This window comes from Rattus norvegicus, chromosome 1 (genome assembly GCF_036323735.1).
Source record: "Rattus norvegicus strain BN/NHsdMcwi chromosome 1, GRCr8, whole genome shotgun sequence".
Taxonomy (NCBI): Eukaryota; Metazoa; Chordata; class Mammalia; order Rodentia; family Muridae; genus Rattus; species Rattus norvegicus.
The window spans coordinates 88,669,208-88,682,973 of record NC_086019.1 but is presented as its reverse complement, the minus strand read 5'-3'; the positions used below and the strand labels follow the sequence as shown (position 1 = coordinate 88,682,973).

Sequence of the window (13,766 nt, the reverse complement as noted above, 5' to 3'; positions counted from 1 at the left end):
ATGTTTATATATATACAGTACAAACATATATGTATGTATGTACACATGTATGTATATATGTATATGTATTTTGCCTTAGGGTTTCACCGTTGTGAACAGACACCATAACCAAAGTAACTCTTTTTTTTTTTTTTTTTTTTTGGTACATAGCTCTGAATGTATTATTTGATTAAAGAAGGAAGGAATATTCTCTGGTCTCTCCCTCCCTCTCTCTTTTTTCTTTAAAGATTTATTTTATGTATGAGTACACTGTAGCTGTCTTCAGACACACCAGAAGAGGGCACCGGATCTCATTACAGATGGTTGTGAGCCACCACATGGTTGCTGGGATTTGAACTCAGGACCTCTGGAAGAGCAGTCAGTGCTCTTAACCACTGACCCATCTTTCCAGCCCCCAAAACAACTCTTATAAGAATAATATTTAATTGGGACTGGCTTACAGGTTCAGAGGTTCAGTCCATTATTATTAAGGCAGGAGCATGCAGCATCCAGGCAGGCATTGTGCAGGGGGAGCTGAGAATTCTACATCTTCATCTGAAGGCTGCTAGAAGAAGACTGACTTCTAAGGAGCTAGAAGGAGGGTCTTATAACCCATGACCACAGTGACACACCTACTCCAACAGAGCCACAGCTTCTAACAGTGCCATTCCTGGGCCAAGCACATACAAACCATCACGTATATGTATATGTATATGTATATGTATATGTATATGTATATGTATATGTATATGTATATGTATATGTATATGTATATGTATATGTATATGTATATGTATATGTATATGTATATGTATATGTATATGTATATGTATATGTATATGTATATGTATATGTATATGTATATGTATATGTATATGTATATGTATATGTATATGTATATGTATATGTATATGTATATGTATATGTATATGTATATGTATATGTATATGTATATGTATATGTATATGTATATGTATATGTATATGTATATGTATATGTATATGTATATGTATATGTATATGTATATGTATATGTATATGTATATGTATATGTGAGGAGAGAAGAGTTATGGCCTTAAGAATCTGGCCTTAAAAAGGCAGGTAGGCCAATGAACCCCTCAAACCCCTCAGAATGACTACACTGGCAGCACAGGGAAATCTAGGAAGGAAAGCACATATCTAGTTTTTGTTGGTAAGATTGGTTATTTTTGCTTTGCTTTTTTTGTTTTTTGGGGGAGAGTTGTTTGGGAGGTTGTTTTTGTTTTGCCTTGTTTTATGCCTTTTTTGTTTTTGTTTTTGTTTGGTTTGAGTTTGGGTTTGTTTTTTTTTTTTTTTCCGGTGATGTGGGAGGTTTTCAGAAAGGCTCTCTCTGTGTAGCCGTGACTGTCCTGGAACTTACTCTGTAGAGCAGGCTGGCCTCGAACTCAGAAATCTGCCTGCCACTGCCTTCCTAGTGCTGGGATTAAAATCGTGCACCACCACTGTCCAGCTTGAAAGACAACTTTATATAAGATGGGACCATCTGGGGCTGGCAAGATGGCTCAGAAGGTAAAGATGCTTGCCTCTAAGCCTAAGGACCTGGGTTCAATTCCTGAGACCCAAATTCTGGAAGGAGAGAGCCAACTCCCCATCAGTTGGCCTGTGACCGCCACGCACGTGGTGTGGCAAGTGTGGGCACATACACAAAATGAATACATGTTGTTTTTTAAAAAAAAAAGGGAATGTGGTTTTCAAATGCTTCAACCACCCACCGCTGAAAGGGAGGCTGGGGATGACAGGAGCTGGGCTATCTGATTTGGCTATGGCACCGTGTGCAGCTCAGCCACCCGGACTACTCCTCATTCCTGTCTCCCTCCTGGTAATTACCTCAGGTTGATGCCAGCATGGTTGCTGCATTCCAGCTATGGTTTCAAGATTCCAACCCAGTGAAGAAACTTATCCCATGAGCCTCTGAAGACAGGAAGGGCCTCTGGGCAACATTAGCTCTCTGGTCTCATTGGCTTACCTCTTATTCTAGTATCATCATCTGAATGTTATAATGAACACTGGCACCTCCCTCCCCCACTCATTCATTCATTCATTCATTCATTCATTCATTCATTTTGCGACAGGGTCTCCCTACATAGAGGGTTGCCCTGTAACTCAGGTCAGCCTGCCTCTGCATCCTGAGCGTAGGATTAAAGATGTGCGCTACCATACCTGGCTATCTGTCTTTATCATTTAATCGTTTTACAGGGACCCCTACTGGCCTGCTGGTCCCAATTCAGCTAGGCTGAGTAGGCGTCCAGCCCCAGGGATCCCAAACGCACACCACAGTACATGAATTTTTTTCCCCATGGGTCCAGGGTCTCGAACTCAGGTCTGAAGCTTGTGAAGGAAGCACCTTACCTCTCCCCAGCCTGACTGTGTGTAAGTTTCCAGATCAGTGGTTCTCAACCTTAGGGGGCCAAATACCAGCTATCCTACATATCAGATTTATACATTACAAATCATAACAGTAGTAAACTTACAGTTATGAAGCAGCAACGAAAATAATTTCATGGTTGGGGCATCACCACAATGTGAGAAACGGTATCAAATGGTCCCAGCAATAGGAAAGTTAAGAAACACTGCTCTCCATTTGCAATAAAATTGCTACATTGTCTACACTCACTTGGTGGCAGACAGAAAAATAACAGGACTGTAGCAAGAAGGCTTGAGGGATGCCTGTAGACATCTCTGCTAGGCCCTCCAGGTATAGAGAAAATGAGGGTCTCTGGCTCTATGGGAGGGCTGGGCCTTGGGCGGAGGGCTGGGCCTTGGGCGGAGGGCTGGTCCAAGTCAGCGACTCTAGGTTACTGCTACTGTGATTGCTACTACTCCAGGCACGAACACACGGGGGCGATGTGGATCCTCGTCTCTCAGAGGACCAGTTGGAGAGGCAGAAATGGGGGGCCACTTGGCAGCCAAGTGGGTAAGGAAAGGTGCCCAAGGCTCCAGGTAGGACTGCCCACCCAGCTCAGTGGGAGTGGGGGTGACTGTAGTCCAGGGATAAAAAGCCACAATTTCTGATTGTCCCAAAGTGGAGACTGAAGGGTTCTGCCCATCATCTGCCACCTCATGACAGAGACAGGCAAGCATGTTGCCAGGCAGAACTGGGGAACTTGCCTTTCCCACCAACTGGCCTCACACAGCCCTTCCCAGTGCCTCAGTGACCCAGATTTCACAGTTCCCATGATACTCTTGGGTGCTCAGCCCCACCCGCCCATCCTCCTTCCTTTGCATGAGCTGGGCAGTCTAGGGCACAGGCCCGCCCATCCCTTCTCTGCTGATTCCAAGTCTCTCACAATAGGTCCCTTCCTCCGGGGAGCTCTCCCTTCCCCTTAGGTTAGTCGGAGGCTCTCCTAGTCCTCCTTGGTTTTCATCTGTTCTCTGATCACAGCCTTGTCTGGTGGTGGGTCTGAAAGGGGGGGCTGTGATACGTAGAGGGCTGAAGGCAAAGAGGACACTTCTTAAGCCCCATCAGGTCACAAGCTGGGCAAAGGTCACGGTATTTAGTAGATGAGTACTTTAAAAACAAACAAACAAAAAAAAGTGGTTAAGAGCACTGACTGCTCTTCCAAAGGTCCTGAGTTCAAATCCCAGCAACCACATGGTGGCTTACAACCATCTGTAATGAGATCTGATGCCCTCTTCTGGTGTGTCTGAACAGCTACAAAAAACTAATCATGATAAGATAACTCAGAGGGTGCAAGCAATTGCTGCCAAGTCTGATAACCTGAGTTCGATTCCTGAGACCCACGTGGTGGAGGGAGGCACCCCACCCTCCGAAACACACGCATAACAATAAATAAATGTTAAAAGAAAAACTTAAGTGCTTTAGAGTGAACCTGCCCCAGATATTAAAAACCCTCTGTTACTCACTGACTTTCCCACCTCCCTGAACTTCAGTTTCTGGTCCTGGCTTCTAGGGGAGGTAGTGGGTGGGGGTGGGGGTATTGCTCAAACAGAAGCTGCCTCATTGTTTCCCCTTAGCCAGTCACAACGACTGGGAAGAGAATGGAGGGGCTGGGATGGAGGTCTGGGAAGACTGGTCTAACCAGTGTTCTGGCTTCATCTCAGGGCATGGGTGGAGCCCCGAGAGGCTGGGAGACCTTGGAAGGGGATGCTAGGACTCAGCAGAGCCTGGCTGTGTCCGGAGGCACCTGCTGGATGCTCCACTGTATTTCACACTTCAGAGAGAAAGAACCCACCCTGTGGTTCTCAGTGCCTTTGCTGTCTCTACAGGAAGCAAGATGGAGATTCAGACCTGGATGCCGGGCTGCTTCTCAAAGGGCCTCCTGTTCTCAGGTAAGGAGGAAACGGCCCCAGAGGGCTGAGGGACCAGATGGGGCAGGGTAGTGACATCACAGCTCCATCCCTATTTCATCCATGGAGTCTTCTAGAATGTCAGAACTATGAGGATAGGAATTAGTGTTTGCTTTCCCTCTGAGTTCTGGGGAGTGAGCGAGGGAGGGAAGGAACCAGAGACTGAGCCTGAAGCGGGGAGTCACACATAGACTCCCAGAGTTTGGAAGGTAGAAGGACACAGCCGGTTCGAGGTGAGCCTGGTCTACTTGAGACCTTGTTTCAAATAAAAAGCAAAAATCTAGGAACAAGTCAGGCACGGGGGTACGTATCTGTAATGGCAGAACTTTGGAGGCTGAGGCAGGAGGATCACAAATTGGAGCTGGACTTCAATAGTGAGTTCCAGGCAACCTTGACTCGAAGAAGGAGGAGGAGAAGGAAGAAGAGGAAGAGGAGGAGGAGGAGGAGGAGGAGGGGGAGGAGGAGGAGGAGGAGGAGGAGGAGGAGGAGGAGGAAAAGGAGAAGAAGAAGAACCCAGGAGGTGGTGGCACATGACTTTGATCCCAGCACTCAGTAGGCAGGGGCAGGTGAATCTCTATGAATTTAAGGCCAGCCTGATCTACAGAGTGAGTTCCCAGACAGCCAGGGCTACACAGAGAAACCCTGTCTTGAAGAATAAGGAGGAGGAGGAGAAGGAGGAGGAGGAGGAAGAGGAGGAGGAGGAGGAGGAGGAGGAGGGAGAGGAAGAGGAAAAAGAGGAGGAGAAGACAAACCTAGATAATGTAATTGGCCTATAATCTAATGTAATAGATATACCTTTAAATATTGGTTGAATAAATAATTTCAGAGGGTCCAAGTGTTTAGGGATAGATCACATAGAATTTCAGGGCAGCAAACCTTTCTGCCAGCGGGGTGGCATATCTGTGGCATCTGTGCCTATATTCCTACTCCCAGGGCAGACATCACTAATCAATCTCATCGTCATTCCCACTGTGCAGCCCTTATGGTCTTTGCTTGCGGTTGACAGTCTGTAGAAAGGAGGGTTTTGTTACCTCTGCCCAACACTCGACCTCAGGCCTCCTCCATACTTTCCCACAGCTTTGTTCCTGGCCCTTCGGCTGCCCCAAGGCTCCCAGGCAGCCCTCCACATCCAGATGATTCCAGAGCAGCCTCAAAAGAACCAGGACCTTCTCCTGTCCCTTCATGGTGTCCCCAGCACTGTCCAGGACTTCATCTGGTACTTGGGGGAAGAGACATCTGGAGGCACAAGGCTGTTCTCTTACATCCCTGGACTACCACGACCCCAGAGGGATGGCAATGCCATGGGACAGCGAGACATTGTTGGCTTCCCGAATGGTTCCATGCTGCTTCGAGGTGCCCAACCTTCAGACAGCGGCACCTACCAGGTGGCTGCCACCGTGAACCCTGCCTGGACAATGAAGGCCAAGATTGACGTCCAGGTGGCTGGTAAGTGGAACAGCTATGGTGGGAGGGAGGCCAAGTGCAAACACCATTTCATTTGGCCTCATTCATTATGGACCATGTGCATTGATTGAGCACCTGCTGAGTACCAGACCCTAAGATATACCCTTTTTTATTAGTTCTCCCCATACAATAACTATTCCTATATTCATTGAGCATCTTTTATATGCATGACCCTGATGAATTGCTCAATTTTCTTAATCACAAGTCAAGTATTTGCTGATGCAGCCACTCCAGATAAAGGGCTAGGGGACAAGGTAGGAAACAACAGTGATATTCTTGAGAATCTTACCAGGCCAAGTATGAATCTAAATACTTCCCCTAGGTCACACTGATCATTAGAACTGGCTAATATCTTTGAGTAGAGGGCTGTGCATTTCATAGAAGTTTTATAGCCTCTCTGGTCTTGCGAGACATTACTAGCGCTTGCTGCTCACAAGAATCACATGCTAGGTTTTGACAAGTGTCTCCCAGAACCAGGGTCACCCCTGAATGAGGACCACCGCAATATAGTAACTATTTTGCTCTTAAAGAAGCTTCCTGAGGTGGTTGCAATTGTTATCTCCATTTTACAGATGGGGAAAACTGAGGCATGCTGGTGTAATAATTTGCCTGGCTCAGAAAATTAAACAGGCTAACATGACACAGGAGGGGAAGTCATCAGAGAGGTCTCCCCAAAGAAGATGCCCCTTAGTTAGGTATGGTGGAGTATAAATGTCACCCTCCACTGGGTAGATTAAGGAAAGTTAGTGAGGAATTCTCAGGCAGCCTAAGCCACATAATGAGTTCTAGGTCAGACAGGGCAACTGAACAGGAACGTCTTTCAAAAATGTCAGCAGGGTCAGTGAGATAGCTCAAGGGGTAAGGCATTTGCACCCAAGCATGATGGACTGATTTTGATCCACAGGACCAGAAAGAAAGCCATCTCCCAAAAGTTGTCCTCTGACCACCACTTGCTGGTATAGGCACACACAGGAATAAATAAATAAACTAATAAAGAAAACAAACAAACAGACAAAGAAATGCCAGGTGGTAGTGGTGCTTGCTTTTAATCCCAGCACTCAGGAGGCAGAGAAAGCAGATCTGTGAGTTCAGGGCCAAGGTCTACAGCGTAAGATCCAGAACCCTGCGAAACCCTATCTCAAAACACCAAGAAAAGATAAAACAAAGAAAAAGAAAGAAGAAAGATCATGCCCCCAGCCCTAACTGGGGGGATTCTGGGCAGGGGCCCTACCACTGAGCCATGCCCCAAGTCCCTCCCTGGAGGATTCTAGGTAGGGGCTCTACCACTGAGCAGTAATCCCTAGCTCCCTTAGCTGCTGCTAACTCTACCCTTGTCCCCATGCAGTGTCACTGATGTGCCATTTTTTTAATTACAAACCAGTCAGTATCCCACATTCAAAGAAGAGAGCTGAGGTAAGCGATGGTGGCACACACCTTTAATCCCAACACTCTGGAGGTAGAGCCAAGGGCAATCTCTGTGAACTCGAGGCCAGCCTGGTCTACAGAGTGAGTTCCAGGACAGCCAAGGCACCACAGAGAAACCCTGTCTGGAAAAACAAAAACAAACAAACAGAAAACCAAGAAGAGGGCTCTCAAGCTTGTTAGAATAACAACTCAGAGCACACAATGGAATGGGAGAGACACTGTTTCCTTTTGAGCTCTGGAAATTAAAATGTTTCACCTACTTAGCTGATAAACTCACTGTTTATGCTCAAGAAAAATAGTAACATGTTACCAGAGGGAGACAGTTCACTCGGAGACTGCTTCTGTCTGTTGGACAGCAATGCGGAAGTGATGAGTGACTCGCAACACTTCAAACACCATCAGCCCAGGGCCTTGGGCCCTGCCTGGGTTGAGATGCAAGCCCAGCCTCATGACGGACCCAGGAGGATGGAAAGTCCAAAGCCAGTCTGGGTAACTTATTAAAATCCTTCCTCAAAAGAAAAGAGGAAGGAGAGGAAGGGAAAATTGGGGGGGGGGGATAAGGATTGATTTTTAAAAATGATTTACACGGCTCTGGGAGAGATTGCTCACAGTTAAGAACACTGGCTGCTCTTCCAGAAGATCCCAGTTTGGTTCCCAGCAACCACATGGCAGCTCACAACCACCTACAGCTCCAGTCTCCCTTCTTGTCTCTGCAAGCATGTGACACTCACATGGGACACAGACATACATGCAGGCAAAACACTCACACACATACAATAACATTAAAAAACAACAACAACAAAAAAAAAAAAAACAAAAAAAACAGGGCTTGGAGATTTAGCTCAGTGGTAGAGCACTTGCCTAGCAAGCGCAAGGCCCTGGGTTCGGTCCCCAGCTCCAAAAAAAAAGAATAAAAAAGCAAAAAACAAAAAAACAATTCACATAGGCTGTACATGTGGCTCAGTTACTGGCAGGGTGCTTGCCTGGCATACATGAAGCCCTAGGTTAAACCCCCAGCAACATATAAACTGCATGCGGTAGTGAACACTTGCAAGACCGGTCTGGGTCAGTCTCATAGGCAGGAGGATCCCTGACATTTGCTGGCCATCCAGCCTATCCAGCGGATGACTCCAGACTCAGTGAGAGACATGTCTCAAACACCAAGGTAGAAACTGATTGAGGAAGACACTTGACATCAACTTCCGGCTTCACCTGCTCTCTCTCTCTCTCTCTCTCTCTCTCTCTCTCTCTCTCTCTCTCTCTCTCTCACACACACACACACACACTCATGCAGGAATAGAAACATCCTTAGCTACATAGTTCAAGGTCACCCTTAGCTAAATGGTAAATGTGAGGCCTGCCTAGACTATAGGGGACCCTATCTCAAAATAACAATATTTAAAAAAAAATGATAACTTATAAGAGTGGGCTGAGATTTAGCTCAGCAACAGAACTCTTAACTAGAATCCCCCAGTAAGGGGCTGAGGGCGTGGCTCAGTGGTAGAGCCCCTGCCTAGAATCCCCCAGGAAGGGGCTGCGGCCGTGGCTCAGTGGTGGAATGGATCCCTAGCCTGCTTAGCAAGGCACTGAAAAGTTAGGAATTAGGTGAGGGCAGACAAAAGTCCTCCCTGAAACAACCCTCACTCCCAGATGCACGCAAGGTCTCCTCACTCCTCTCTGCCAATGCTGGGATCACAACAGCCATCATCGTTGGGAGTCTTGCTGTCGGGTCACTGCTTTTATGTGGCATTGCATACCTCCTGGTCACTCGCCGCCATCGCCATCGGAAGGGCCAGAGCCCCAGGTACAGTTCCCAGAACTCCCTCTGGGTCTTTCATCCACTCTCTTTCTCCTCTAACTCTCCTGCCTTCCCTGGGCTGGGTGAGAATCAAGTCAATAGGTGGGAATCAGGGAGACAGAGTCTCCAGGATGTCGGGGTTCCTTTCCCCCACCCAAACATCTCAGGGTTCTTCTATGTACCCCTAGGAATACAGCCACAGAGAAGCCAGAGGTGAACATGAGTCCTGAATCTGGTAAGCCAGGAAAGAGAGTTTTTCCACCTAGCAATTCTGTGTCTCCCCCAGTTAAAGGCCTCCATTCCCATACATAGTCAGAGCCCTCGGGGACCCTTGATGCACTGAGGGGATCAGAGAGATTTTACTTTTTTTTTTTTTTTGGAGCTGGGGATCGAACCCAGGGCCTTGTGGTTGCTAGGCAAACGCTCTACCACTTGGCTAAATCCCCAACCCCGGGATCAGAGAGATTTAAGACCCCTCCTAAACCTCTAGGGTTAACATGTCTCCTGCTAATAAGCCTTCCGTAGCTCCCCCAGTGTCTTGGGGCAGACTTCTGTCTCCCTAGCATGACTCTGCAGAGTGGGCTCTCTTGCCACTGTAGGCTTCCCTCCTATCTCTGCCCAGTTCTCAGATGACCCCTCCTCCAGTTAGTCCTCCCTAACATCCAGGCTGGCCAGGCCTGTTTCTATGTTTCCACATCCCCCACTCCCAGCTCCAGCCTTAGGTTCTGGATTATCACTCTCTGGGGATGGGTCTCTCTTCTCCCAGGGGAATTTGAGTTCTAGAAAGGCGCGGCCTGGATTGTCTGGGCTACCACTGTGTCCCCAGAACACAGCTGGCAGGAGGAGGAATTTGCACAAATGCTAGTTGAGTGACTAAATGAGTGAAATGGACAGGCAGGCAGAGCGGGTCTACAGGAGTGAGTCATCTGCCCGTGGGACGCCCTTTCTCCTCTACTTCAGGTGACAGCAACATCTATGAAGTGATGCCATCTCCAGTCTTCCTGGTGTCTCCCATCAGTGACACGGAGCCAGGAAACCCACCCGTGGTGAGTGTTGTCCCCTTAGATCTTGCTTCTCACAAAACCCCAACCCGGAGTTAGCCATGGTACCTGGGCACCTGGAAGCCATGACTCTTCCTTTCTCTCTCCAGTCAACATATTCTGTCCTCCTCTCCTTCCTTTGTGTATGAGGGGTGTGAGGGAGGAGCACGAGCCATGATGTACACACACAATCACACACACGGCAAATACACGCATACACACACATAGCACAGACACACACAGCATAGATACATACACAGACCACACACACACACACACACACACACACACACACACACACACCAATAAAAATTAAAGAAATCTTTAAAAGATCAGGAAGACAAGGAGCCAGAGAGTGGCTGAGCAGGTAAAGGCATTTGCTCCACTAACCTGGGGACCTCAGCTCTGTCCTTGGGACCCACTTAAAAGTCAAAGAGAATTGATTCCCCGTACTCACCCTCAGACTTCCATATGTGGGTGCTGTCACAAACCCTGTACATACAATTGTTGTTGTTGTTGTTGTTGATTTGATTTGTATTTTTTTTTTCGGAGCTGGGGACCGAACCCAGGGCCTTGCGCTTCCTAGGCAAGCGCTCTACCACTGAGCTAAATCCCCAACCCCAGATTTGTATTTTCAAGACAGGGTTTCTCTGTGTAGCCCTGGCTGTCCCGGAACCCACACTGTAGACCAGGCTGGCCTTGATCTCTGAGGTCACCTGTCTCTGCCTCCCAAGGGCTGGGATTAAAGGCATGCACCACCACTGCCTGGCAATAATAATCTTTTTTGAAGGCTGACAGAGACAGAGAGAGAATGTAAAAAACAAAGGCAAATTGCTTAAACCCCGTGTTGGGAAGAAGCTAAGCACCTGAGGACACCAAGAGTCCTCACTGCTGGGCCCGTTGCCTAAGATGTGTTGACCCACACTAAGGGGCCTCATAACCAGAGGGCCCATGGGGACTCTGAATCCGGGCCCATAACACCAGGGTCAAAGATTGAAGGGCGCGAGGAACCCCCTCACCTGTACCTCTCCCTTGCAGAGCCTGCCTCCACCAGCATCCCAGGAGCCACAGCCAGAGAACCAGCACTATCAGGTATGGGCTGCTCCCCACCCCGATCCCAACCCCGCCCCACAAGAACCCTGTAGAACCATGATCTGGGAAGTCAGGTGGGTAGGGACAGGGCTATCTCCATCTTTTTCTCCTCAAGAAAGCTTCCCAGTGAAACCGGCTTCAGCTTCCTTGAGACTGGCCCACTGATCGAGCCCCTTGCCTTCCTGGGCCTGGGCTCCTCCTCTGTAGAAATGATCGAAAGCTTTAAGCCTGTATAGGATGAGCAAGGCTCAGAGAGGGAAAGGAAGTTGCTCAGGGTCACACAGCAGAGCAGGTCAGGTCTTTATGGAATCCCACTGCATGAAGGGACCCATTTCTGGATTGGGTATCAAGTCTGTCCCATCTTCTCCTGGGTGCCCCTCTTGTCTCCTCAGTCTATCTACACCCATGTGTGTTTCTCTGTTCTGGTCTTCCTCTCTCCCCTTTCTCTCTCTTAGTTTATTAGTATCTAATCCTTTCCCTTTTCCTGTCTGGCCTTGCCCCTGTTATTTTGGGTTCATCTCTTCTGCTCCCTAGTACCCCCTAATTCTGGGGCTCACCCCCTTTCAGTCTCCTGGTCCCATTCTGTTTGTCATCTCCCCACCCCCACCCCCCAACCACCGTTGTCTCTCTCCCACCTCCACCTCTCCTGCCCTCACAGTTCCTGTGCCCTTCCTCCTAGGACCTACTAAACCCCGACCCAGCCCCATACTGCCAGCTAGTGCCAACTTCCTGATAGGTCCTGGGCCCAGCATGCACAGAAGACGGAATCTCAACTTCCAGACCCCACTCCTCAGACCCTCACACCTCACAGAAGGGACACACGTGGCACCCACAGGACAACACTGTGGAGAAACTGGCAAGATGGACTCTGCCGTAGACCTAGCATGACATGGGGCCAGTGCCCTGCGGGGCAGGAGACTGACAGCCCCAGATCCCCAGTGTCCCAACAATCTTCAGTCTGTGCCTCTTGGGTCATCTGCCTCTAAGAAACCAGGCTCCTGCCCCACAGAAGGCCGCGGGCCTCATCTAGGTATTTGAGGGATGGGAAGAAGGCCTTGGTTCTACCTCAACCAGTTACCCAGAAGCCAATGGAGCCGCCAGGGATTCTCAATCTGTGGGTCGCAACCCGTTTAGAGAGTCTAACTCTTTCATAGGGTTCGCCTAAGACCATCAGAAATGTCCGATATTTACACTATGATTCATAACAGCAGCAAAGTTACAGTTGTGAGGTAGCAACGAAATGATTTGAGGGGGGTGTCACCACAACAAGAGGCAGTGTTTTAAAGCGTCTCAACGATAGAAAGGTTGAAAGCCACTGCTCTCTTAGAGCTGAGCACTTGCCAGAAGATAACAGCCCCGGGCAAATAAACTGCCTGACCCCTGAGCTGCTTCAAAATCAGCCACGCAGAGGACTGAGACCATGGCACAGCTGTAAAGCGCCTGCCCAGAACCCACCAATGAGGGACTGAGAACATGGCTTAATAGACAGCCCTCGCAGGAGATCCACTCGTGAGGGATCGGGCACGGCTCTGCAGGTGGACTGCTGCCAAGCAGGAGAGAGGCCGGGGTTCAGTCCTCAGCCGCGGGGGACGAGACAATCATCATTAGTCACTGGGAAGACACAGCAAGCCTGGGAGAAGTCTCTGGAAGCTTGAAAGCTCAAGAAACTGCCCCACCCCAATCTTCCAGAAGCACCCAGCCCTGTGACCTCTGGGCGCTCCACTTTGGACTTCCAACATTTATGATTGTAAGGTGATAAATTCGTGTTGTTTTAAACCAGTCGTGACCTTTTTTAAAAAAAGATTTATTTATTTCATTTATATGAATACACTGTAGCTGTCTTCAGACACACCAGAAGACAGCATCTGATCCCATTACAGATGGTCGTGAGCCACCATGTGGTTTCTGGGAATTGAATTCAGGACCTCTGGAAGAGCAGTCAGTGCTCTTAACCGCTGAGCCATCTCTCTCCAGCCACCTGTTGAATAGCAGGTTGTTCCAGCAAACAGGAAATGGGGATGCTGAAGGATCCTAGGTAGGGGAAGTTACAGCCACAGCTGATTGGCAATATGCAAATGAACCTCTCTGAGGGACTTTCCCGGACCTTGATCTCATATGACCAGCGCACAGATGACTAAGGTGGCCACCCAGATCGATCATGTGACCTGAGGGCCAGAGCAGAATGAGTAAATGAAGCAGGGCTTAATTACGTCTTTTTAAAAATTATTTTTTGAGATAAAGTCTGTAGTTCTGGCTGTCCTGGAACTTGCTCTGTAGACCAGGCTGGCTTCAAACTCACAGAGATCCACCTGCCTCCGCCTTTTGATTGCTGGGTTAAAGGCGTGTACCACCACCAGCCGGCCAAACTTATAATTTTTTAAATTTTTTAAAATTTATTTTTATTTGTGTGTGTGTGTGTGTGTGTGTGTGTGTGTGTTGGGTTTGATCAGATGATGTTCGCACTGTGCTCTTGTTCCCTCTTCTAACCACATGTGGAATTGCACTTTCTTGGCCCCTAATTAGGACGCAAAGGGTGACTTGCTCTGATTAATGAAGTGTGGGTATAATTAGTATCCAGTAGTCCAGGTGCGCCATCACTTTCCTTCCCTACTCCAGTCACAG

The 13,766-nt window shown here is 48.4% G+C and overlaps 1 protein-coding gene across 2 annotated transcripts; it reads left to right on the top strand.

The window, feature by feature from the left end:
* Positions 1 to 4,073: 4,073 nt before the first annotated feature.
* Ceacam19 (CEA cell adhesion molecule 19) lies at positions 4,074 to 12,920 on the top strand. Of its 2 annotated transcripts, none has more exons than XM_063273688.1 (7): positions 4,074 to 4,307; positions 5,403 to 5,771; positions 8,865 to 9,018; positions 9,201 to 9,247; positions 9,973 to 10,058; positions 11,091 to 11,144; positions 11,824 to 12,920. In XM_063273688.1, exons 1-7 carry the CDS (start codon positions 4,253 to 4,255, stop codon positions 11,875 to 11,877), a joined length of 819 nt encoding a protein of 272 aa, XP_063129758.1. In that variant the 5' UTR covers positions 4,074 to 4,252; the 3' UTR covers positions 11,878 to 12,920. The 2 variants fall into 2 exon arrangements, with proteins under 2 accessions (XP_063129758.1, NP_001185899.1); NM_001198970.1 differs by having other exon boundaries at positions 4,100 to 4,307; positions 9,973 to 10,067.
* Positions 12,921 to 13,766: the final 846 nt, after the last annotated feature.

What these genes read in the sequence shown, in the direction of transcription:
- Ceacam19 (NM_001198970.1), top strand. Translation starts at nt 4,253, where the DNA reads ATGGAGATTCAGACCTGGATGCCGGGCTGCTTCTCAAAGGGCCTCCTG. An exon ending in AAAGGGCCTCCTGTTCTCAG is followed by an intron (nt 4,308 to 5,402) that starts GTAAGGAGGAAA and finishes ACTTTCCCACAG; the next exon opens with CTTTGTTCCTGGCCCTTCGG. An exon ending in ACCCACCCGTGGTGAGTGTT is followed by an intron (nt 10,068 to 11,090) that starts GTCCCCTTAGAT and finishes TCTCCCTTGCAG; the next exon opens with AGCCTGCCTCCACCAGCATC.